The sequence below is a fragment of the Pan paniscus genome, chromosome 21, assembly GCF_029289425.2.
Source record: "Pan paniscus chromosome 21, NHGRI_mPanPan1-v2.0_pri, whole genome shotgun sequence".
Taxonomy (NCBI): Eukaryota; Metazoa; Chordata; class Mammalia; order Primates; family Hominidae; genus Pan; species Pan paniscus.
This window is the reverse complement of record NC_073270.2, coordinates 1,140,159-1,166,210: the sequence shown is the minus strand read 5'-3', so window position 1 is coordinate 1,166,210 and position 26,052 is coordinate 1,140,159. Positions and strand designations below refer to the sequence as shown.

Here is a 26,052-nt window from a genome sequence, read left to right as displayed (position 1 = left end):
GGCACATATATACCATGGGATACTATGCAGCCATTAAAAAGGATGAGTTCATGTCCTTTGCAGGGACATGGATGAAGCTGGAAACCATCATTCTGAGCAAACTATCACAAAGACAGAAAACCAAACACTGCATGTTCTCACTCACAGGTGGGAATTGAACAATGGGAACGCTTGGACATGGGGCAGAGAACATCACACACTGGGGCCTGTCAGTGGGTGGGGGGCTGGGGGAGGGATAGCATTAGGAGAAATACCTAATGTAAATGACAAGTTGATGGGTGCAGCAAACCAACATGGCACACGCATATCTATGTATCCAACCTGCACATTATGCACATGTACCCTAGAACTTAAGTATATAAAAAAAAAGAAAAAAAGAAAAAAAATCTTTTACCTTTTTCCAAAGTGTTGGGATTATGGGTGTGAGCAACCACATCTGGTCCTTTTTTTTTTTTTTTTAATGGAGGTGAAATTCACATAAGTTTGACCATTTTAAAGTGAACAATCAGTGGCATTCAGTACATTCACCATGTTGTGCCAACACTATCTCTGTGTAGTTCCAAAACATTTTCATCACCTCAAAATGAAACCTTGTACCCATGAAGCAGCCACTTCCCATTCTCCCCTCCCCTTAGCCCCTGGAAATCGGCTTTCTTTCTCCACGGATTTACATATTCTGTATATTTCCTATAAATGGAATTACACAATAGGTGACCTGTGTCTGGCTTCTTCCACTTAACCTAATGCTTTTGAGGTTCAGTCACATGGTGCCATGGATCAGCTCTGCTTTCCTTTTTATGACTAATACTCCACTGTATGTCCATATCACCATGTGTGTATTCACTCATTAATCTATGGACACAAGCCTCATTTTTAAGCACTTCAAATATGTTAACTCACTGAATCCTCACCACAAGGACAGATTCAGTTATTACATATTGATAGAATGAAAACTGAGGCACAGGTAACATGCCTAGGATCACGTGGCTATGAAGCAGAAAGAGGACTCCAGCCGAGGCAGTCTAGTCCCAAAGTCCTCCCCTTCCTAGTAACCACTATGCTCTCCTGCCTCTCAGAGAACAACCCACATGGCACAACACGAGGGCTAAGCTGTCTGGTCTGTCTGGTGAAGCTTCAAATGCTGTTCATTTCAGATAAGGGGAGGTTCCTGGGCTGCAGAGGCTTCCTAGAGGAGGAAGACCATGTAAGGTCTAACTCAGGGCAGGTCAGGATGGTGTGAACTCACTCTGAACACAGTCACCGATGGGTGTTTATGAAAACTGGCTCTGGAACTCCCACAGGGAAGGTTCTTATCTTTGCCTGCATAACACAGAGCCCTCTGGGTAGACTTCTAGACCCAGGCCTCTTTCAAATACATTAGAAACCTCAGCAAGATAAACTATTTTCTGTCTGGCTGCATCCGTCTATCTGTTTAGAGAGCAGGACATTTCCATCCTCCTCTCTCCAGGCATCCTTGGAAGTCTTTCCCACAAGCAAGACATCTTGGTGAAATTTAATGCTGCAGAGGGAAGTGGTTTTCAGGAGAGAGGAGTCTGTTCCCAGAACTGTAGCACAAAAGCTAGAGGCTGAGTAGGAACATCTTAAACTAAGTCCTCAGTCTTATTTCCAGTTTTCTTCCTGTAGATCGGGGCTTAGGACACCCTGTCACATTTTCTTCACTCCTCCACCAGGAATTCCTAAAGTCCATGCTCTTGGATCCTGGCAAATCCAGGAGGCTGGGGGATGTGGCAAGCTTCAGCAAGACTGCCTGGGACCAACCCTGCAGCCTTAATTTCCCAGGCCCACTCAGTCCAGCTGGCCAGCAAAGGCAGGCAGGGCTTCCGTGTCCACACATGAGAATGACCTGCAGCTGTTCTTTGTCTAGGCTGAGGTCCAGGATTCCCACTGCAGCTCCTAGGAAATCTTTAAAATTAGGTCGCGGATGAGCCTGTCAGTAGATTAGGTAAAGAACTTTTAGGAAGTTGAGGGTGAACCATCTGGAGGGTGAACTGGCTGGTGTGATTCTAGAACTGGGGGTGGTGCCCAGCAGCGCATTTGTGAGAAGACACAGCCAGGCTTGGTATATGATGTGGTGTGTGTGTATATTCACAGGTTCTAGAACTGGGGGTGGTGCCCAGCAGCGCATTTGTGAGAAGACACAGCCAGGCTTGGTATATGATGTGGTGTGTGTGTATATTCACAGGTTCTAGAACTGGGGGTGGTGCCCAGCAGCGCATTTGTGAGAAGACACAGCCCGGCTTGGTATATGATGTGGTGTGTGTGTATATTCACAGGTTCTAGAACTGGGGGTGGTGCCCAGCAGCGCATTTGTGAGAAGACACAGCCAGGCTTGGTATATGATGTGGTGTGTGTGTATATTCACAGGTTCTAGAACTGGGGGTGGTGCCCAGCAGCGCGTTTGTGAGAAGACACAGCCCGGCTTGGTATATGATGTGGTGTGTGTGTATATTCACAGGTTCTAGAACTGGGGGTGGTGCCCAGCAGCGCATTTGTGAGAAGACACAGCCAGGCTTGGTATATGATGTGGTGTGTGTGTATATTCACAGGTTCTAGAACTGGGGGTGGTGCCCAGCAGCGCATTTGTGAGAAGACACAGCCAGGCTTGGTATATGATGTGGTGTGTGTGTATATTCACAGGTTCTAGAACTGGGGGTGGTGCCCAGCAGCGCATTTGTGAGAGGACACAGCGAGGCTTGGTAAATGATGTGGTGTGTGTGTGTATTCACAAGTTCTAGAACTGGGGGTGGTGCCCAGCAGCGCATTTGTGAGAAGACACAGCCAGGCTTGGTGTATGATGTGGTGTGTGTGTGTATTCACAGGTTCTAGAACTGGGGGTGGTGCCCAGCAGCGCATTTGTGAGAGGACACAGCCAGGCTTCGTGTATGATGTGGTGTGTGTGTGTATTCACAGGTTCTAGAACTGGGGGTGGTGCCCAGCAGCGCATTTGTGAGAAGACACAGCCAGGCTTGGTATATGATGTGGTGTGTGTGTATATTCACAGGTTCTAGAACTGGGGGTGGTGCCCAGCAGCGCATTTGTGAGAAGACACAGCCAGGCTTGGTATATGATGTGGTGTGTGTGTATATTCACAGGTTCTAGAACTGGGGGTGGTGCCCAGCAGCGCATTTGTGAGAAGACACAGCCAGGCTTGGTATATGATGTGGTGTGTGTGTATATTCACAGGTTCTAGAACTGGGGGTGGTGCCCAGCAGCGCATTTGTGAGAAGACACAGCCAGGCTTGGTATATGATGTGGTGTGTGTGTATATTCACAGGTTCTAGAACTGGGGGTGGTGCCCAGCAGCGCATTTGTGAGAAGACACAGCCAGGCTTGGTATATGATGTGGTGTGTGTGTATATTCACAGGTTCTAGAACTGGGGGTGGTGCCCAGCAGCGCATTTGTGAGAGGACACAGCCAGGCTTCGTGTATGATGTGGTGTGTGTGTGTATTCACAGGTTCTAGAACTGGGGGTGGTGCCCAGCAGCGCGTTTGTGAGAAGACACAGCCAGGCTTGGTATATGATGTGGTGTGTGTGTATATTCACAGGTTCTAGAACTGGGGGTGGTGCCCAGCAGCGCATTTGTGAGAAGACACAGCCAGGCTTGGTATATGATGTGGTGTGTGTGTATATTCACAGGTTCTAGAACTGGGGGTGGTGCCCAGCAGCGCGTTTGTGAGAAGACACAGCGAGGCTTGGTATATGATGTGGTGTGTGTGTATATTCACAGGTTCTAGAACTGGGGGTGGTGCCCAGCAGCGCATTTGTGAGAAGACACAGCCAGGCTTGGTATATGATGTGGTGTGTGTGTATATTCACAGGTTCTAGAACTGGGGGTGGTGCCCAGCAGCGCATTTGTGAGAAGACACAGCTCGGCTTGGTATATGATGTGGTGTGTGTGTATATTCACAGGTTGTAGAACTGGGGGTGGTGCCCAGCAGCGCGTTTGTGAGAAGACAAAGCCAGGCTTGGTATATGATGTGGTGTGTGTGTATATTCACAGGTTCTAGAACTGGGGGTGGTGCCCAGCAGCGCATTTGTGAGAAGACACAGCCAGGCTTGGTGTATGATGTGGTGTGTGTGTGTATTCACAGGCATCGTGGAGCATATACACTTTTTTTGTGTGTGTTGAAATAAACCTTACAGATTACAAAGTACTTTTTTTTTTTCTGAGACAGGGTCTCTCTCTGTCGCCCAGCCTGGAGTGCAGTGGTACAATCATAGCTCACTGCAGCCTCGATCTCCCAAGCTCAAGTGATCCTCCCGCCTCAGCCTCCCATGTAGCTGGGACTACAGGTGTGTGACACCATGACTGGCTATTTTATTTTATTTTTGTAGAGACGGAATCTCACAATATTGCCCAGGCTGATCTCAAACTCTTGAGCTCAAGCAGTCCTCTCGCGTCAGCCTACCAAAGTGCTGGGATTACAGGCATGAGCCACCACGCCCAGCCAGATTACAAAATACTTTGACATCTTTTCTCTACAGCCCTCAGAAGGAGGCAGGGCAAGCTCAATTAAATCCCATTACAAATGGGGTGACTGAAGCTCCATTCACGGCTTGCCCAGGGTCACACAAAGAATGAATAGCAGAGCCCTGAGCCTGTGTGCTTCCCTGTGTGCCAGGCTGCTTTACCCAGGCATGGGTGCACCTTGTGCATGGGACATTTCTTTGTTGTGTCCTGAGTACATTAAGCCACTCAGATATTGCTCAGGTGGAGTGAGGGGAAAATGTTTTCAGGTTGTATTAGTCAAAACAAAATACCACACACTGGGTGACTTTAAAATCATACATTTATCCCTCACAGTTCTGGAGGCTTGGAAGTCCAAGTTCAAGGTGGCAGCTGGACGGGTTCCTGGTGAGGTCTCTCTTCCTGGTTTGCAGACAGCCACCTTCTCTTCGCATCCTCACTTGGTGGGAAAAGACAGAGGAGAGAGAGAGAGAGAAATGAGATAGAGAGAGAGAGAGAGAGAGAGAGAGAGAGGGAGACAGAGAGACAATGCTCTCTTTTCTTACCAGATCTATAATGAGGGCCCCACCCCATGACCTCATCTAACCGTAATTACCTACCAAAGGCCCATCTCCACATACCATCACATTAGGGGTTAGGGTTTCAACATAAGAATTTGGAGAGGACATAAACATTCTGTCTACAACATGAGTGGAGATCCATCTCTTCCTTACCTCTGGTAAGGGGACCACACGCTGCAGCCAGTGAGACAGTGGCATGTTCTTGTTACAACTCGATCTAACTCCCCCAGAAGAGGAGGCAGGGAAGGCGGACAAAACTGGGAGAGGGAGAGAGTGTTAGGAAGAGAGTAGGGTGGCCAGAGGCAGCAAATAAAATATAAAGTGCTTAATTTTGAATCTCAGATAAACAACCAATAATGTTTTTTAGCATAAGTATGTCCCAAACTAAGCTTGGGACATATTTATGCTACGAAATTATTCGTTGTTTATCTAAAATTCAAACTAACTGGGCATCCTGTATTTTAATCTGGCAACCCTAAAAGGCAAGGGCCAAAAATGCCGGAGGCAAGCCAACGGATTCCAGGAGGGACAACTGCTGGACTTTGGACTGATGATGCTCTTTTTATATATTTAACTTTTTTAAAAAGCCTCTTTTCTTTCTTTTTACCAGCTTTTCACTAGCTTTTTAAAAATTGTGGTAAAACATACATAGCCTAAAATTCACCGTCTAAACCATTTTTAAGCATACAGTTCAGTGGGATTAAGTAGATTCACACTGTTGCGCCGCCGTCGCTACCACTCATTTCCAGCACCCCTTCCATCACCCCAGCCTGAAACTCTACCCATTGAACACAAGCTGCCCTACTCCGCCTTGCTTCCCCATTCCTGGCGACCACTGCTTCTGTCGCTGTGAATTTTGACTATTCTAGGCACTTCACAAAAGTGGACTCATACGATATCTGTAGTTTTGCGTCTGGCTTCTCTATTTAATTCTTAAAGGGGGATGGGAACTAAGCAGATCACAAGGGAGCTGCCCACAGAGGTAAAGACAAGGTCAGGTAGGCTGAGAGAGGCAGGAAAGCGGGTCAAGGTGTAGGGCTGGAGGGCAGGGGCGGGCCCTGGGCCTGGGCTGGGGGTCCTGCCCCGGGGCGCACCCCGGGCGAGGGCTGCCCGGAGGAGCCGAGGCTGGCGGACAGCTTGGCCCTGAGCTTGAGGGGAAGGCAGCGATGGGACAAAGGACGGAGGTCTGGGAAGAGGGTCTGCAGAGCAGAAAGCACGGGCGGCCCTGCGCTCGGAAGACAACGGATGGGAGCCGTGTGCACGTCGGGAGCTCGGAGTGAGCGTGAGTTCCGTGCCCAGGCCCGGGACTCGGCCCGCCAGGACAGCGCTCCGGGTCGACGGGGTCCTGGAGCCGCGCTCGGGGAGGGCGCAGCGGAGGGTGAACGGCGGCGTTAGGACCCGGAGGCGCGGGCGGACTGTGGGCGGCGGGGCTAGGACCCAGCGGCTCCGGCAGAGCGGAAGCGGCGGCGGGAGCTTCCGGGAGGGCGGCTCGCAGGTGAGGAGGCGTCCGGGGCCGCGGGAAGTAGGGTCGTGGGGGCCTGGCGGGGCGAAGTAGGGGACCCGGAGGGGCTGGAGGGAGGCGGGCGGGAGGCCCGGGACCGTTCCTGACCGAGAAGCCTGCGCCAAGCTGGTGTTCCGCGGCCGCTGCCCGGTGCCCGGCTCCACTGCGAACGCCGCCGCTGGGCCCCGACCGCCCGGGAGGCGTCTTGGGCTCGCCCCGGAGCTTCCTCCCTGGAGCCGCGTCCTGCACCCGGCCTTGCCCGGCCCTAGCAGGGAAGCCAAGGCTTGTGGGGCGCAGGGACCCGGGCTCTGCGGGGTCCCGGTTCCGCCTCCCCACTCCTGCGTCTTCCCGCCCCGGCCGGGTTCTGGGAAGCCTCGCGCGTCTCTTCCGCAGCTGCTGCCCGCCCGGAGCTCCTGGTCCCTCGTAGGGGACCCCACTTCTCTGACACCGCGTTGGGTTCCCGGGGCCTACAGCGAGGCCTGTAACTCCGGGAGAGACCCTGGAGCGGGGAGTGGGAGAACGGTCTGGAGGAAGGGTTCCGAGCACTCCGAAAGTATGAACCGTGGTCCCAAAGAGGCGTGCGGTGTCTGCATGTTCCTGGGAGTGCGCGGTTTACATTCTGTAAAGCAGTGCTGTCGACTAGAAATATTGTGCGATACACATGTACAAGTTTTGTCACTTAAAAAGAATTTGAAAAAACTTCATAGATGCAAAAAAAAAAAAAAACCCCACCATTATTAAAGAATACTTAGGCATTTGTGGAATGCATTGAAGAGTTAACAAAATGGATAGGCAGGAAATATCGCAGACCTAGAATGAATTGCAGTTACCCACTGTGGAACTGAGGAGCTAGGGTTTCTCATAAAACTCCGATAGAAGACGACTTTTGATAAATTTTTTTTTCCGCCAACAAAATCCCCTGTCTTCTCAACTAGTTATTGTCTGTCCACTAAATAAGAGGTGGTCCATCACTTCTTCAGATGAGCACTACAGGCTTTTCAAAAGATAATTGCTAATCAACCCCTTTGTTCCTGGATTTTCTTATTTGTAAAAATAGATAGTACTACCTAACTCCAAAGTGTGTGGTGAAGACAAACAATTGGGGTGATGTATACTAAAGTAACGAAAGTGTTGACCACACACTACGGGCTGGTTAGTGTTAGATTCCCTTGTTTTTCCCTCAGTATCAAAAACAGATCTAATTTAGGTTTACATAAAGACAAAGTATCAAGATAAGGTGACTTACAGTTGGTACTACTAACAAAATGTTTGGGCTAAGATTTGCATTATTGCATGAAAACAACAAAACATATCAATAACAAAAAGCTTGGAATTCAGACAACAGATCCAAGTTTGGGCTTGATCTCAAGCTAGTGTTTTGATGTTGAAAAAATGTTATTTGGTCTTTCTAACCCCATTTCCTTATCTAAAATTGGGGATGATGATAAATTCACTGATAATAAGAGTTAAATGAGATTCTTGAGGAGTCAGAATGGTTCTAACGTATGTAGGTATTATTAGCAGTCATACTGTAGCATAAGAAAATACCGTCTGCTGAAAGAGGGATAATAAAGATTATCTACATGGTCATCATTTAAAAGCTACCAGATATAGGAAGAAGGGGCCATAAAATGATAACGTTATGATGATTAATTTTGATTCTTAGGTCAGAGTCCATTCTAGGATATCTCCTGCCCAAAAAGAGCAGAGACTCATTTCTTTGGAATCACAGGACGCTGAGTGAGAGGAAAGAAAAAGAAAAGAAATATTTAAGTCACATATGTGACTTCTAAAAGTAAAAAGAAACAGATGAAATTAGTAATATATTTTTAAAATCCAGTATATCCCAAATATGGTTATTTTAGAATGTAATCAATATAAAATAATAAGATATTTTACATTCTTTTTTTCTAGTCTTTGAAATTTGGTGCATAGTTTACACTTATGGCACATCTCAATTCAGACTATCCACATATCAAGTGCTCAGTGGCTGCATGTGCCTGGTGGCTACCATATTGGACAGCACAGGTCTAAGGATTTCATTCCTGCCACAAGTCCAAACTCCTAGCTTTAATTTTGAGTGTTTTTAACAAACTGGCCTCTGTTTATCATTCTTTCTTCTAGTACTTCCCCAAGGATGATTGTACCCTCAGCACTCAAGACCGCTTGCTGTTCCCCTACACACTTTTTGTTCAAGCTGTTTCTTTTACCTGGAATGCTGTCTTTGCACCTTCTTCCTGGACCTGGTTCACTTTTGTTGCCCAGGCTGGAGTGCAATGGCGCGATCTCAGCACACTGCAACCTCCACCTCCCCGGTTCAAGTGATTCTCCTTCCTCAGCCTCCCGAGTAGCTGGGATTACAGGCATGCACCACCACGCCTGGCTAATTTTGTATTTTTAGTAGAGATGGAGTTTCACCGTATTGGTCAGACTGGTCTCGAACTCCCGACCTCAGGTGATCTGCCTGCCTTCGCCTCCCAAAGTGCTGGGATTACAGGCGTGAGCCGCTGTGCCCGGCCGAGAGGCACACATTCTGCTAAGAGCTTTTTCCTGACTCCCCTAACTCCAAAAGGGATTTGTCACTCCTTAGCTTTGTACTCATGACTGGATTAGAATGAATTTAATTTGAGTTTAGTTGTTTTTGAGACTCTCCCTGGCTAGTGTAGTGTCTTATTCGTCTTTGTTGTGATCATGGCCTGCACCTAACAGATGATCAGTAGATGTTTGCAGACAGAAAGTAAACCACTCATCAGGTGTATTCAGTCCCATTCTTGAACGGGCTTGCTGCCTCCTTTTTGAGGAGATTTGTGTATGTACTCTTCTTTCACGCATATGTGTGAGCAAACACACACACACTAACAAGAAATTCATCTGAAGATGTGCACAGGAAATATCTTGCATCTTTACCCCCTTTGTGATCTTACATATGGGAGAACTGAGGCACAGAAATAAGTTAGGACAGCCAGCAAACTTGCATCAGTATAAATACAAAGAAGGGGAGGGAGGAACATGCTTGAAAGGGGTGTGGTGGTCTCAGAGGGTTAGGTTTCTCAGTTGGCTGGGCATCAGCTGGCCATGCTTTAGTTATTTGATGGGAGGAAAAATAAGTGGGAGGTGAGGAGTAACTCCTGGGCTCTGATGAGTATTCAAGGCAAGTACAGATCTGGAAAGCCTGTATGCAAAGGAGGAACTCACTGAAAAGTGCTGGCCTGAGGAGGGCAGAAGGGAGGGCTGGGGAAGCCAGCAGGGGGAGCAAAGGAGTAGGCTCCAGCTGGGTGAAGATGTTGGTGTGGTATGTTATGTAAAATATACAAATTATTATTGGGAATAACCACGTCTCAGCAGTGCTAGTTCTCAGTTTGGAGAATGGGAAATCGAAAGGATCAGATTCAGAGACGGCAACTTACTCAAGGTCACAGCATTTTAAACCCAAATGAAATCTCCTAGGCCCTTCATACCAGACTCATCCATCCCTACCTACTTGTGTTGCAACCAAGGGCCCCACTGTAGTGCCTAGGGGAGCAGGTCTAGGGCACAGTGCCAGGCCTGATTAATGTCTTCCTTAGCATATTCCAGCGAGGGGCTGTGATTAGGCCTATTTATAGGGGCCTGGTCCCTTAATATTCTGCCTGGTGCATCTCTTGCCAATCAAATCAGTGCTGTCTGCAGTGTGATTGCTGCTTTAGTGGCACCAGGGAGAGGAGTTAATTAAACCCAATATAAATAGACTCTGCCCTCACTTTGCAATTCCAGGAGTGTTTTTCCTTCCTGTCCTCCACCCCCACAGGCACCTCTTTCCTCTTGGCCCCCTAGGCTCTAGCCTGGGTGAGCAGGGCTGGATACTCCTATACCTAGAGTCACTAGCCACTGCCCAGTCTGTTTCAGGAGCAGGCCTCAAATTCCTCAGGGGTTAAAGTGGGAAGAACCCGTGTGTGCACATTTTTTGTGCTTTTCCAGAACTGGGTACCATTTGGCAGTTGATCAGGCAATCTCCCCCACTACCCCATTTCTACCCCTTTGTTTCCAGCCTCTTTTTTCCTCCGCAACCAAGGTTTCTTGTTTATCCAAGGTAGGGAGCTGAACTGAGACAATGTATGGAAAGGGTGCCTGGCAGGTAGCAAGCAACTTGTAGGGGGTCAGAAATGTTGCGCCTTCTCTGAACTCCTCCATTGACCCTACAGATTCCCCAGTCCCTGGTCCTGCCCTTTCCCTCATTCACTCAGCAGGCATCAGCAGAGTCCCATCTATGCGCTCCTGGCCTCTCAGCAAATGCTCTGTCCCCTCCTCCCCTATCTGTGCAGGCTGAAGCTATGTGCATAGTTGGGATGAGGGCTGTGTTGTCTCAACACCACGCTGCCCTGTGGTGGGTGGGTGCAGGTGGTCGTGGGTGGCTCTGATGCTCCGGCTCCCACCCACAGGCACCATGACTCCTGTGAGGATGCAGCACTCCCTGGCAGGTCAGACCTATGCCGTGCCCCTCATCCAGCCAGACCTGCGGCGAGAGGAGGCCGTCCAGCAGATGGCGGATGCCCTGCAGTACCTGCAGAAGGTCTCTGGAGACATCTTCAGCAGGTGGGTGCTGCCACCCACCCCCACCTGATGAGAGGGCCATCCCTGTCCTGGGATATCCCAGCAACACACCCTCTGGGAGCAGCCCCCTTGGGGAATCCTGGTCCTGGGGAACCCATCTGGCTTCCCTGTGTGGGAGGGGCTGAAGTGAGAGCCCAACTTGGAAGCTTTTACTCCTGGGAGTCCGAGAGCTCAGTCCCTTCCACCCCACTTAGCCTCCTGGTTTCCTGTGGTGGCTCTGCTCTCACAACTCGTGCTTTTCCTCCCACTGGAGGGCCTATTCCTTCACGTTTTCCTGCAGCCAGCAAATATTTACCCAGCAGTGCTGGTGTGCAAGGCAGTGTGGGAATCTCTATATATCCAGCCACGGATAAGGCAACATACCTCTCCATGGAGCGCACATTCTGGCAGGAGAGAAAGACCTAAATAACCAATACATGATTAGTTCTTCAATAACAGTTGTGACAAGGTCTATTGATAATATTTTGTAATCACTAATATTCATATAAACCGTGCACCACCATTGATTTGAGTGCATTAACTCACACTTCATGAGCAGGCACTGCCGTCATCTCATTTTATAGATGAGGAAACTGAGGCACAGAAAGCCTGAGAGACCTGGCCAAGTGACAGAGCCAGGATTCAAAGCCATAGATCATGGCCCCGGGTTATGTAGGTTATTACTGCATCTGTTCAGGGGAGATGGGGTACTGTGAGGCTCGTCATGGGAAGCCTGGCTTGGTCTCAGGTCAGGGAAGGCAGATGTGAGGAAATGACATTTATGGTAAAGTCTGAGGGTTGAGTGGGTAGGTTGGGAAGAACATTCCAGAAAGAAGCACATGAACTACAGCCTGGAGGTGGAGGACCTAAAAGGAAGCCAGCATGGCTGGAGCACGGAGTGGCCATTGAGGGAGGCGAGCTGGAGGGGTGCAGCTTCTTGTATTGGCAGCGCTGACCTCGCACAGTCCTTGGGCTCCAGTGACTTCACTCAGTGTTTATCTAACATGAGTGAGTGAATGGTGTTTGCTGTTTTTTTGGCAAAGGTCCCAGGGGTTGTCGGGTACACAGGTCCTGTCTTTGGCCATGAGCAACCTGAAATGAGGCTTGGTTTCCTTCCCAGGATCCCACACCATGCCTCACATGGTAGACCCCAGCGGGAAGTATGTGACTGCCTGACTCGGGTGCCTCTCGTGGTCCAAGTCATCCCTGCCCTGTCCCTTCCCTGGTTGTCGTCAGACCTGGAGCCCCTGCTCCTTCACTTTGCAGCCTCCTCTTCTGTCACCAACTGGGAACCCACCTCTTCCTGAAAGTCCTGCCCCACTGACTCACCGGCTTGCCCCAAGCTTGTCAAGAATGTCCCAGTAAGCAGGGGGCACGCACTGAAGTGACTGAGGGGTTACCTTGGAGTTGATGCCTTGGCTCAGATCCAGCTCCCCTGTTTTCTTCCTCTGTAACCTTGGACAACCCACCCCCTCTAAGCCTCAGTGTTCTCATTTGTGAAGTTGTGGTAATAATGGTAGCTTCCTGGTAGAATTATTGTAAATATTAAATTAATCAAAACATGCAAAGGAATGGAACAGTGCCTGGCACCTAGGAAGCCTGCAAAGGAATGGAACAGTGCCTGGCACCTAGGAAGCCTGCAAAGGAATGGAACAGTGCCTGGCACCTAGGAAGCCTGCAAAGGAATGGAACAGTGCCTGGCACCTAGGAAGCCTGCAAAGGAATGGAACAGTGCCTGGCACCTAGGAAGCCTGCAAAGGAATGGAACAGTGCCTGGCACCTAGGAAGCCTGCAAAGGAATGGAACAGTGCCTGGCACCTAGGAAGCCTGCAAAGGAATGGAACAGTGCCTGGCACCTAGGAAGCCTGCAAAGGAATGGAACAGTGCCTGGCACCTAGGAAGCCTGCAAAGGAATGGAACAGTGCCTGGCACCTAGGAAGCCTTCAAAGGAATGGAACAGTGCCTGGCACCTAGGAAGCCTGCAAAGGAATGGAACAGTGCCTGGCACCTAGGAAGCCTTCAAAGGAATGGAACAGTGCCTGGCACCTAGGAAGCCTTCAAAGGAATGGAACAGTGCCTGGCACCTAGGAAGCCTTCAAAGGAATGGAACAGTGCCTGGCACCTAGGAAGCCTTCAAAGGAATGGAACAGTGCCTGGCACCTAGGAAGCCTTCAAAGGAATGGAACAGTGCCTGGCACCTAGGAAGCCTTCAAAGGAATGGAACAGTGCCTGGCACCTAGGAAGCCTTCAAAGGAATGGAACAGTGCCTGGCACCTAGGAAGCCTGCAAAGGAATGGAACGGTGCCTGGCACCTAGGAAGCCTTCAAAGGAATGGAACGGTGCCTGGCACCTAGGAAGCCTTCAAAGGAATGGAACGGTGCCTGGCACCTAGGAAGCCTGCAAAGGAATGGAACGGTGCCTGGCACCTAGGAAGCCTGCAAAGGAATGGAACGGTGCCTGGCACCTAGGAAGCCTGCAAAGGAATGGAACGGTGCCTGGCACCTAGGAAGCCTGCAAAGGAATGGAACGGTGCCTGGCACCTAGGAAGCCTGCAAAGGAATGGAACGGTGCCTGGCACCTAGGAAGCCTGCAAAGGAATGGAACGGTGCCTGGCACCTAGGAAGCCTGCAAAGGAATGGAACGGTGCCTGGCACCTAGGAAGCCTTCAAAGGAATGGAACGGTGCCTGGCACCTAGGAAGCCTTCAAAGGAATGGAACGGTGCCTGGCACCTAGGAAGCCTTCAAAGGAATGGAACGGTGCCTGGCACCTAGGAAGCCTTCAAAGGAATGGAACGGTGCCTGGCACCTAGGAAGCCTTCAAAGGAATGGAACGGTGCCTGGCACCTAGGAAGCCTTCAAAGGAATGGAACGGTGCCTGGCACCTAGGAAGCCTTCAAAGGAATGGAACGGTGCCTGGCACCTAGGAAGCCTTCAAAGGAATGGAACGGTGCCTGGCACCTAGGAAGCCTTCAAAGGAATGGAACGGTGCCTGGCACCTAGGAAGCCTTCAAAGGAATGGAACGGTGCCTGGCACCTAGGAAGCCTTCAAAGGAATGGAACGGTGCCTGGCACCTAGGAAGCCTTCAAAGGAATGGAACGGTGCCTGGCACCTAGGAAGCCTTCAAAGGAATGGAACGGTGCCTGGCACCTAGGAAGCCTTCAAAGGAATGGAACGGTGCCTGGCACCTAGGAAGCCTTCAAAGGAATGGAACGGTGCCTGGCACCTAGGAAGCCTTCAAAGGAATGGAACGGTGCCTGGCACCTAGGAAGCCTTCAAAGGAATGGAACGGTGCCTGGCACCTAGGAAGCCTTCAAAGGAATGGAACGGTGCCTGGCACCTAGGAAGCCTTCAGGAAATGCTGTGTCTTCCCCGTTGATGATCTTGACCCGTACACTGCCTTTGGTTGCCATTCATGAACCTGCCACCAATAGTAACAGAAAGTGCTGGATGCACCTTTTGAGCTTATCGTTGTGCTAGATGTGCCCAAGGGAAGAGGACGCAGGTCTTTAAGAGCCATCAGCTCCAGATTGTGGCCACCCCATGTCCAGCACTTAGAATGGAGGCCAAAACCATTCCCTCGGAAATTGTGTTTCCTTGCCAAGACGGGGACTGCATGGTTGCCCTTCTCTGAGGGCAGCCCTGGATTTTTGGCATCTTTTCTTTCCTGTCCTGGTACTTGGCACCTTGTAGACAGTTGCATGTCCCCTGCCCAGAGATGGGATGAGGAGAGGGCAGGAAGGCATTTCCTGGGTAGTTGAGTGCTGCGTTCATTGAGTGTGGGTTCTCCAAGCTGCTGGCACAGCCCAGGGAGGGCCGGATGCCTCTCAGGAGCCTTGGGCCTGAGTCCTGGCTCCCTCACTCCTGGGTTCCAGGTCACTGCATCTGTCTCTCCACCATGTGCTCCACCTCGTGCTGGACCTTAAGAGATACCAATTATGTGGCTGACACTGTGTCCTAGAGGCTGGAATGGGAACACATAGGGCGAGATTGATTGTTAATTGCTAGCATGAACCGCGTGGGCTTCTCAGGGTCTAGAGTGGAGAGAAATCGGTAAGAATTGGTGGCACGCCTGTCAGAACTCCCCAGACCAAGCTAAGCAAAAATTAAACAATCAGTAGAGCAGCCTTTGGAGTAAGGGCTAAAATGATGTCCTCAGGGCCTGGTTTTGCTTTCCTTCCATGTCAGTTTGCTTCTTTGGGTCTGGCTGCATTCCCAGACAGGCCATGCTGTCGTGGTAGCAAGGTGACATGACACAGGGTCAGGTCCAGCAGGAAAGAATGCTCTCCTGTGTCCCCACTTCCTCCAGAAGCCACACTTACCCATCCCACCTGGCTTGGTCCTCATGTCTATCCCAGAATCCATTACTGGGGCCAGGGGACTATGACACACCACTTGGCTTAGACTGAGAAGCTCTGTGGGCAGCCCCACCTGAAGCTCTGGGACTGAGCCTGCGAGAGAGATGGATTCCCCAAGGGAAATGGGGCCATTGCTTGAGTAAAAAGGAAATAGTTGCTGAAGAGGAAAACCACGTGCTTACTCCACATAGGGCAGACTCCTGGAAGAGGGGGGCAGGGTAGGGAGGTGGATATGCAGGTTGCCCTGGTGGGGTCTGGAAATGGGGGCCGCGGGCTTGGAGAGAGGCCTCAGTGTGGCTTGGAACGTGGTGTATGGTGGTCTGCCATGAAGGCCGGCCTGCACAGGGGTGGGAGGGGGGTGCTTCTGCATGGGAAGCACAGACAGCACTGCCTCTCCCTTGCACTCATCTCTCAGGGCATGAGAGGCTGACTTTCCGTGAGCCTGTGGGCCAGGCCTCTTTGAATGGGGCTGAGGGAGCTTTGCCCTGGTTCCTTTGTGTCCCCACGGTGCCACGGGAGGCTCCCTGGCAGGGTGTGGGGCAAGGCAGTGAGTGAAGAGTTGGGGTGAGTGAGTTAGGGCCCACGGATTACTCAAGACAGGACTTCAAGTTGATTCAGGAGTGTTAGGGAGCTGTGATTGGATTTTGAGCAGGGCAGGGCTGGCCCCAGTTTTCTAACCAGGTGTTGAATGAACTGGATGGACTCTGCCAGATCCCTCCGTGCAAGGCTGGAATCAGTCCATTGTTCAACTGTGCCCTTTGGGGCTGTGGTTCATTTGGCTCTGATTTTCCTATATGTTCTCTCCTCCAACCCCCATAGCTCCATCTTGTCTACAGGATTTTGTTAGAAGCCGTCGAAATCCTGCTGACTCGAGATGCGCTGTGCTGCATGTTCTCCCCGGGCACAGCAGGCTACTAATCCTGTTACAAAGAGAAATGCTGTACACTTCGAGCAGTGCTGGCCCCTGGGACTCACCGCGGCCTTTTCTAAGTGCTTACAGACTCTCTGTGTAATAATCCATTCCAGAAATTTTCCAGGGCTCATTGTTGAGCTTGGTGTTCGCAACTTTGAGTGATCAGCCCTTCTGTCCTTTGTGGGAGCACCAGGACAGAGCAGCCTTTGTCCCTCCCCAGTCTCAGTTCCCTCCCACTGCCCCTGTGGACCTCGAATGCAGAGCTTATGCACCTACCGAAGGTCGTGTCAGCACCCAAGGCAGAATGAGGCTGCCCTGGGAACTAGGGTAAATTAAAACAGCTTGTGCTGGAGGACCCTTTACAGCAGATGAAGGCCTCTCCCCAGCCAGAAAAGATGGAGCACACGCTGGGTGGTGGCCCCGCTTCCTCACTGGAAGGAGATGGTGCTCTTCTTTTTTCTTTCTGAATTGTGGCCACCTTCATACCAGTCTGTCATGGAACACTTAAGCCGCTTGAGGGCCTGCTGGTACTCCCAGCCCTGCCATGCCTGAGCCCCCTGCACACAAGGAGCCAGGAGTAATCAGGGCAGACCCATTAGGGCACGGGGACTCCTGGATTGTGAAATTGGCTCTCTGGGGGCCAAGGCCTTCTAACGTTGGTGGAAGTGGCTTTGGCTTATTGGGTCCGATTCTAGGCCATTCATTCCAACCTTTAGAGACACCCCAGCTTTCCCTAGCCCAGAGTCTGCAGCCCCTCCACCATCCCACACCCTCCTCCTGCCTTTCCTCATGAACCCCAGTCACGCCTCTGCCTTCTCAAACCCCTCCACCATCCCACACCCTCCTCCTGCCTTTCCTCATGAACCCCAGTCGCGCCTCTGCCTTCTCAAACCCCTCCACCATCCCACACCCTCCTCCTGCCTTTCCTCATGAACCCCAGTCACGCCTCTGCCTTCTCAAACCCCTCCACCATCCCACACCCTCCTCCTGCCTTTCCTCATGAACCCCAGTCACGCCTCTGCCTTCTCAAACCCCCCCACCATCCCACACCCTCCTCCTGCCCTTCCTCATGAACCCCAGTCGCGCCTCTGCCTTCTCAAACCCCTCCACCATCTCACACCCTCCTCCTGCCTTTCCTCACGAACCCCAGTCGCGCCTCTGCCTTCTCATCCCTGCGCACCACACAGGCTCGCTCGTGCCCGGTGAGTGCTGAGGCTGCTCTGCACGTGGAGTGTGGCCCTGTGGGCAAGGGCTGGGCTCTTGGAGGTAGGGGAGCTACAGGGGCGACTGGGAGGAGGATGTTGTTACACACGCATCAGAGTTAACTTTGCAGTGAGAGCGGCCTTGCTGCGGCCAAAGAACATGGAAAAGCATGAGTGGGGTGATGTGCCTTAAAGCATCAGACACTTGGGCCTCGGGCACCAGGAGCCAGCCACAGGCATGTCTGGGGAAATGGTGTTCCATGAGATGCAAGCACACAAGAATGCACTTGGCACATCTGGGGAACAGCAGGCAGCTGATATCACTGGGCCCACCCCGCACCAGGGAGGATGGAAGCAGGTGAGGAGCTAGACCACACTGAGGCGGTGGTCGGGACTCAGGGTTTGCTCAGTGAGCCGTTCACTATGTGCGGGGGCAGTTCCCCGTCTGAATTTAGGTGATGACACTCAGGTCCAGCCTTGCCAGTCTCAGCCTCCGGTCTCCATTCCCCCTCTGCAGAGGCTACTTTGTCTGCTGCACGTGATCATGAGGGGTTGTGAAATGCTTGTCCCATCAATAGCCATGTGTGCATGTGTAAATACCATCCTCTGTGTGCCCTGGAGGCTGTCCTTCAGATAGCATGTACAGGTGGCAGCATAGGGCCTGTCCCTACTGAGAGTGCAGGGAACTCAGTACCATCAACTCCTCGACCCTGCAGGTCAGATTATCCTTGTAGAGGCCCCCTGGATGGCACCAAGATCAGCCCTGGCAAGCAGGTGACCCTGACTTAAGAGCCCTTGCCTGAGGGCCTGGCCTGGCAGCTCTGCTGTTAGGAGCAGGAGGTGTGCAGGGGGTGGGGAGCAGCCCAGCCTCTGTGATCTTCTCCATGGCAGGATCTCCCAGCGGGTAGAGCAGAGCCGGAGCCAGGTGCAGGCCATTGGAGAGAAGGTCTCCTTGGCCCAGGCCAAGATTGAGAAGATCAAGGGCAGCAAGAAGGCCATCAAGGTAGTCCCCATGCCCCTGTGTCCTGAGGCTACTGGGCAGTCCCTCCATTTCCCCGTGCCTCTGAGGCTGCCCAGTCTCTGCCCTGCTGCCCACCTGTACCTTGGGCTTTCTTCTCGCCCAGGCTCCCAACTCCACCCTCTCCTGCCAAGCAATCCTAGCCCTCTGAGCCTCTTGGGGCCCCCTCAGACTTGTCCCTGTGTCCACAGGTGTTCTCCAGTGCCAAGTACCCTGCTCCAGAGCGCCTGCAGGAATATGGCTCCATCTTCACGGGCGCCCAGGACCCTGGCCTGCAGAGACGCCCCCGCCACAGGATCCAGAGCAAGCACCGCCCCCTGGATGAGCGGGCCCTGCAGGTCTGCTGGCCGCGCACATAACTTAGCCTGTCACACACCAGGAGGACTGGATACTGGGGAGGAGCCGGGGCCACCAAGGGTTCTGTCCCCCAGAGGAGGCTGACCGGGATGGGGTGGCAGCTGATTAGGCCCGGCACTAAATATTCACCATCCCTTGGCCATTCTGGCCTTCCCAGGAGAAGCTGAAGTACTTTCCTGTGTGCGTGAGCACCAAGCCGGGGCCCGAGGACGATGCAGAAGAGGGACTTGGGGGTCTTCCCAGCAACATCAGCTCTGTCAGCTCCTTGCTGCTCTTCAACACCACCGAGAACCTGTATGGCCAGAAGGCAGGGCCGAGGGGTGTGGGCGGGAGGCCCGGCCTGGCTTAGTGGGGACCCAGGGCATCAGACACAGGTACAGCACATAGGCCAGGAGCCAGGGGGTGACGGGTGGCTCGGCTCGGGAGGCCTGGGACCCCACGGTGCACACTGTGCCCCTGATGATGTGGGAGAGGAACATGGGCTCAGGACAGCAGGTGTCAGCTTGCCTGACCCCCATGTCGCCCCTGTAGGTACAAGAAGTATGTCTTCCTGGACCCCCTGGCTGGTGCTGTAACAAAGACCCATGTGATGCTGGGGGCAGAGACAGAGGAGAAGCTGTTTGATGCCCCCTTGTCCATCAGCAAGAGAGAGCAGCTGGAACAGCAGGTGGGAGGGGCGGGACAGAGGTGGAGACAGGTGCAGTGGCCCAGGGCCTTGCCAGAGCTCCTCTCCAGTCCAGGCTGTTGAGCCCCTTATTCCACCCATGGGAGGTGCACACAAGGTCTTGTTGGCTGCCCCTGCAGGTCCCTGTCACCTCTCACATGTCCCTGCCTAATCTTGCAGGTCCCAGAGAACTACTTCTATGTGCCAGACCTGGGCCAGGTGCCTGAGATTGATGTTCCATCCTACCTGCCTGACCTGCCCGGCATTGCCAACGACCTCATGTACAGTGCCGACCTGGGCCCCGGCATTGCCCCCTCCGCCCCTGGCACCATTCCAGAACTGCCCACCTTCCACACTGAGGTAGCCGAGCCTCTCAAGGCAGGTGAGCCGGGTTCTGGGATGGGAGCTGGGCTGGGGACCTCCCTGCTCACACACCTTCTTCCCTAGACACCCCACACTTTGTGTTTCAGACCTACAAGATGGGGTACTAACAGCACCCCCACCACCCCCACCGCCCCCACCACCTCCCCCAGCTCCTGAGGTGCTGGCCAGTGCACCCCCACTCCCACCCTCAACCGCGGCCCCTGTAGGCCAAGGCGCCAGGCAGGACGACAGCAGCAGCAGCGCGTCTCCTTCAGGTGGGAGCAGCTCTTTGAGGCCACCTCATTTCTGGCGTGCTCAGTGCACTCGGGTGTATTTTCTGTGGGTTTGTTAAGTGGTCAGAAATTCTCAATTTTTTGAATAGTTCCCATTTCAAATATCTTGTTCTACTTGGTTCATAAAATAGTGGTTTTCAAACTGTAGAGCTCTGGACTTCTCACTTCTAGGGCAGAGGGATCCTGAACAAGTGAGGCTCTGGGTTCCCCATTCCTAATTAAACCAATGGAAAGAAGGGGTCTAATAACAAACTAAACTATAGCAACACATTTTTCTTTTCAGCTTCACTGTTGTATCTCCCAGTCTAACCCTAGCATCCAGAAGTGGCACAAAACCCCTCTGCTGGCTCATGTGTGCAACTGAGACTGTCAGAGCATGGCTAGCTCAGGGGTCCAGCTCTGCAGGGTGGGGGCTAGAGAGGAAGCAGGGAGTATCTGCACACAGGATGCCTGCACTCAGGTGGTTGCCGAAGTCAGTGCCCAGGCCCCACACAGTCTCCAAAGGTCCGGCCTCCCCAGCGCGGGGCTCCTCGTTTGAGGGGAGGTGACTTCCCTCCCAGCAGGCTCTTGGATACAATAAGCTTCCCCAGCCCTGCCTGAGCAGCCTTTCCTCCTTGCCCTGTTCCCCACCTCCCGGCTCCAGTCCAGGGAGCTCCCAGGGAAGTGGTCGACCCCTCCGGTGGCCGGGCCACTCTGCTAGAATCCATCCGCCAAGCTGGGGGCATCGGCAAGGCCAAGCTGCGCAGCGTGAAGGAGCGAAAGCTGGAGAAGAAGAAGCAGAAGGAGCAGGAGCAAGGTGAGCGGGCCCTGGAGCCTGCGGTCGGAGGGCCTTGGGCAAGATCGCCTCCTTCCCTCCAGCCCTGAGTCCACTGGGTGCTTTCTGCCCACCCCCTGCTCTTGGCAGCTGGCCCCTGCTTCTCCTAGGGCACATGCTGGAATCCCTGGGCCGCCACCAGAGGTCCTCAGCCCTCCTGCCTGGGCTATGGCTCCTTCCTGGTTTGGGAGCCATAGTGGAGCTTTCCTCTCTAAGCTCACCCAGCTCAAACTGTGACAGGAGAATCTTCTTCGACTGCCAAGAGCGGTCCAAGGCAATGGTCAGCCACTGCAGCCTCCTGAGATATTTTTAGACACTGGACCTGAGGCCTCTTGAGGCTACTGATGATGCCTGCTGTGAACGCAGACACTGGTGTGATGTGATGCGATGCCTGCGCCTGCAGTGGCAATGCCCTGGGCACTATGGTTTTGAGCTTGTACACAGCGCTGCTTTTGCCTTGCTCTGTGACCCCAGGCAAGCTGCCTCACCTCTCTGGGCCAGTTTCCCCATTGTACAGTGGTGCTGCACACCCTGGCCCTGTCCCCGAGGTGGCTGGGAGGTGGCTCCTCAAACAGCCGCTTTCTCATCAGCGCCCGGTGCTGGGTCAGGGATCGACTGAGGCTCTGAGCTAACTGGGAAACACAGTGGCCTTGGAGGGCTGGGGAGTGTCATGGGGCTGGGGACAGGGAGCCACCGGTCGCATGTGACTGAACTCTTCACCCCAGTCTGTGGCTTTCCCGTTGCAGTGAGAGCCACGAGCCAAGGTGGGGACTTGATGTCGGATCTCTTCAACAAGCTGGTCATGAGGCGCAAGGGTAGGAGGCAGGGCCGCTGCCCGCCCTGGGCCGGCACATTGTAATTGTGTCCTGCCTTTTTCTTCCTGTATTTAAGTCTCTGGGGGCTGGGGGAAGCAGGGTTTCCCACCAACCACCCTCACTCAGCCTTTTCCCTCCAGGCATCTCTGGGAAAGGACCTGGGGCTGGTGAGGGGCCCGGAGGAGCCTTTGCCCGCGTGTCAGACTCCATCCCTCCTCTGCCGCCACCGCAGCAGCCACAGGCAGAGGAGGATGAGGACGACTGGGAATCCTAGGGGGCTCCATGACACCTTCCCCCCCAGACCTGCTTCCCTGGGAGGGGGCTCCATGACACCTTCCCCCTCAGACCTGCTTCCCTGGGAGGGGGCTCCATGACACCTTCCCCCCCAGACCTGCTTCCCTGGGAGGGGGCTCCATGACACCTTCCCCCCCAGACCTGCTTCCCTGGGAGGGGGCTCCATGACACCTTCCCCCCCAGACCTGCTTCCCTGGGAGGGGGCTCCATGACACCTTCCCCCCCAGACCTGCTTCCCTGGGAGGGGGCTCCATGACACCTTCCCCCCCATACCTGCTTCCCTGGGAGGGGGCTCCATGACACCTTCCCCCCCAGACCTGCTTCCCTGGGAGGGGGCTCCATGACACCTTCCCCCCCACCCCAGACCCAGACTTGGGCCGTTGCTCTGACACGGACACAGCCAGGACAAGCTGCTGAGACCTGCTTCCCTGGGAGGGGGCTCCATGACACCTTCCCCCCCAGACCCAGACTTGGGCCGTTGCTCTGACACGGACACAGCCAGGACAAGCTGCTGAGACCTGCTTCCCTGGGAGGGGGCTCCATGACACCTTCCCCCCCAGACCCAGACTTGGGCCGTTGCTCTGACACGGACACAGCCAGGACAAGCTGCTGAGACCTGCTTCCCTGGGAGGGGGTGACGGAACCAGCACTGTGTGGAGACCAGCTTCAAGGAGCGGAAGGCTGGCTTGAGGCCACACAGCTGGGGCGGGGACTTCTGTCTGCCTGTGCTCCATGGGGGGACAGCTCCAGCCAGCCTGCACCAGTGTGTTCTTCTCTAAAGAGGCTTCCAGAGAAAATGGCACACCAATCAATAAAGAACTGAGCAGAAACCAACAGTGTGCTTTTAATTAAGGACCTCTAGCTGTGCAGGATGCAAACGTCTCGGGGTCAGTGACTGCCTCCTGCCCCTGTTGGTGCCTAGGCAGTGGGGGCAGAAGCTCCCAGCTGACCTGTTTCTCTGGGATGAGAGGGAGGAGAGAAGGGCAGTCAGCAGGGGCAGCTGTTGCAGATGGGAGGAATAGTCTCCCACGAAAAAGGTTTCAGTGACAGACACGGGGTCTCTAAAAATAGTCATGCTGAGAGCCTAATGGCCCTTGGCACAATTGCTGGTGTTGGGGTTGAAGATGTCTTCAAGTTTGCTCAAGTAGTTGAGAGGGAGGGAGGTGCCATCGACTTGGAGGAACTGGCACCAAGCCAGGGAGATAGAAATCCAGGCAAGGCTGTGGGGCAGGTTAGGGAGCAAGGCTGCAGGAGTGACTCAGGAAGAAGGTGGGGGAGGTGACAAGCCCCCAGGCAGGGGCCCTGTGGCCATGGGGATCTTTTTAAATTGAGACTAGGGGGTGAATAGTCCAGGGCAGCTAACTTTAGTTATTATGGAAAGGGCAGAAGCAGATGGGTGTCCTCCGTCTCGCTTCTTAGAAGGTGGGCAGGACAGAAATGGCAGCCTCCTGCAGAGGCCCAGTGAGAAGCCTGGCCCTCTGCCACGCAGGATGGAAGACAGATTGGATTCCACAGAGGGGAGCTGCCCTGGGAAGATCTCACGGATGGCCAGGACTCACCATTTCTTCGGGATTCCCCTGTTTTCTCCAACGGGCACTAATGCCTGTGCCTGGGTCCTGGCAACACTCTGGACTCCACACTCTCCTGGGTTTCACCTTTGTAGCAGGATCCCTGCAGACCAGGCCCATGACAAACACCGTCTCCAGCGGGCAGAGCAAAGGAAGGGCGCAGCGCCAGGCAGTGGTGCAGCTGCCTGTCAGGAAGAGGCCTACTTCTGGTGAAACTGGGCAGACAAAAGGCAGTGAGAAGTGCGATCTCGGGGTGGTGGAGCCTCTCGGGAAAGGAAAAGGCAGGACTGAACTTCCACACAGCAGCAATGGCAGAACCAAAGGTGGCTTTGAGCTCCACGAGGGCTCAGATCCAGGCCAACAGCTTGTCCAGGACAGGGTGCCGGGTGTATCACTGGTCCAGGAGCATTATGCTGGCAGAATCCCTTTGGTGCCTGATGGCCCTGCCTTCGTGGGAACAGAGGCTAAGACTTTGAGTTACAGCTGCCTCCCCAACAGTGCATCCCCCTCTCCTTCCTCAGCCTCAGGTGGGAGACAGGGCAGGCAGCCCCCCTTTCCTCTTCTCCCCTTCTCCAGCCCCTGTCTGTCCACCCAGCTGGAGGCAGCCAGGCTTGCCTATGGACTGGTTGACAGCCTTCATGCACAGGTTCTCCACCAGAGCCTTTCTTGGGGGCCCCTGGCCTGGGCTCAGAGCTGGGAGTGAAGGGGATGACCCATGCGGACTGTTTCCTGCTTGTAGCTTTCCCTGGGAAAGACTCTGCCAGGCCTTGGAGCCAGACCGGGAAGCTTCATAGGCCACCGCAAGCACCAGGGCTCCAGATGACATCACAGGGAACATCAAGAGGGTGTGGAGGGGCATCCAAGCCTCCCCAGGAGACAGGAGACGCCAGCCCAGCACAGCCCTAGGGGCGACGCCACTCCCACTCACCGCCTACTCTCCTCTCACCTCTGCAATACTGGGGACACTCATAAGAGTGTGATCCAAGTTGGCCGTCGTCTTCTGCAGCTCTGGAGACCTGATGCTGGGGAAGGGCATGCCTGGCATCACCACACACCTGGGGGGAGACAGGAGCCTGGGGCCGGTGGGCCCAGACATCACCAGCTGCTCCGTTCTACCATTTCCTCAGCCCTCTTGGCTGTGCCTGCGGCTCTGCCCCTCCCCTCTCTGCACCTACCACCTGGAGAGGGCTTGTTCAGCTCAGAGATCCCACCTAGGCCAATTCACTGGGTTCTGCGGCAGCGATGGCCTGCCTGATCTTCCACCTGCTATCCCAAGGCCAAAGCCAGAGCTGCTGAGCCCCTCCCTCCAGCCGGCTGGTCTGAGCAGTCACAGCCTGGATTTGGGCTCCGATGGCAGCAGACGGCAGGTAGGGGTCCAGCTGCTGGAGCGAGGGCCGGCCACGTATCACAGCCAAGGAGATGAGCAGAAGCACTACTTACTGGCCTAGGCTGTCAGAGAAGTTGATCCTCTCACTCATCTTTTCTCCAATCTTTCCTCCAGTCTTTCCCCCATGCCTGGTTGTGGTATTAGGTTACATGCAGACAACAGGGGCCAGAATATGAACAATGGCCCATCCCACTCTAGGCATGGCTCCTCTCCACAGGAAAACTCCACTCCAGTGCTCAGCTTCCACCCTGGCACAGGTCAGCAGTTGCTGAAAGTCAGACACCTGCAGACCAAGACCACAGCATCAAGACCCTGTGACCTCCCAAAGGCCCGGTGGAAAGGACACGGGAAGTCTGGGCTAAGAGACAGCAAATACACATGAACAGAGAGAAGAGGTCAAAGAAAAGGCTGACGGCAAGTTAAGAAAAAGAAAAATGGTGAACGATACCCGGTGCTGGCAATCTCGTTTAAACTACATGCAGGAACAGCAAAGGAAATCCGGCAAATTTGCACAGTCATTCTCAACACCGGCCATGCAGCAAAATCATCAGTGGAAATTTAAAAAAATACACATGGCCAGGCCCCAGCCCAAATCACTAATAAGAATCTCCAGGGCTTCACCTGTTAGACTGGCAAAAATCCAAAAGTAAACACTTTGTGGAGAAACAGGCATTCCTAGACATTGCTGGTGGGGTACAGAACAGTACAATTCTGATGGTAATCAGTTAACAAATTAAACATATTTATTTTATACTTTTAAATCCAGGAATCCCATATTTAGGAGCCTACTGAGACCAAACAGCATATGCTCCGGGTGTTTCCCCATAATCCGCCACTACTGTTGGAGCAAGAGGACCCTGCAATGTCCCTAGCTGCCAGCAGGCGGC

The 26,052-nt window shown here is 53.4% G+C and overlaps 1 protein-coding gene and 1 long non-coding RNA gene across 7 annotated transcripts; one reads left to right on the top strand and one right to left on the bottom strand.

Annotated features, from left to right (window-relative positions):
• Nucleotides 1-4,795: 4,795 nt before the first annotated feature.
• Nucleotides 4,796-6,801, bottom strand: LOC129394901 (uncharacterized). Its single transcript, XR_008622285.1, has 3 exons — nt 6,661-6,801; nt 5,205-5,308; nt 4,796-4,930 (listed from the first exon to the last, which is right to left on the bottom strand). It is a non-coding gene; the product is annotated as an uncharacterized LOC129394901 (long non-coding RNA).
• On the top strand, nt 5,915-23,040 carry LOC117978042 (WAS protein family homolog 2). 6 transcript variants are annotated; one of them, XM_055104757.2, is made up of 11 exons: nt 5,943-6,333; nt 10,971-11,124; nt 18,484-18,595; nt 18,802-18,948; nt 19,125-19,261; nt 19,499-19,634; nt 19,812-20,013; nt 20,102-20,269; nt 20,931-21,083; nt 21,848-21,916; nt 22,057-23,040. In XM_055104757.2, exons 1-11 carry the CDS (start codon nt 6,297-6,299, stop codon nt 22,188-22,190), a joined length of 1,449 nt encoding a protein of 482 aa, XP_054960732.1. In that variant the 5' UTR covers nt 5,943-6,296; the 3' UTR covers nt 22,191-23,040. The 6 variants fall into 6 exon arrangements, with proteins under 6 accessions (XP_054960735.1, XP_054960736.1, XP_054960732.1 ...); XM_055104758.2 differs by lacking the exon at nt 5,943-6,333 and adding an exon at nt 6,390-6,546; XM_055104759.2 differs by lacking the exon at nt 5,943-6,333 and adding an exon at nt 6,906-7,033.
• Nucleotides 23,041-26,052: the final 3,012 nt, after the last annotated feature.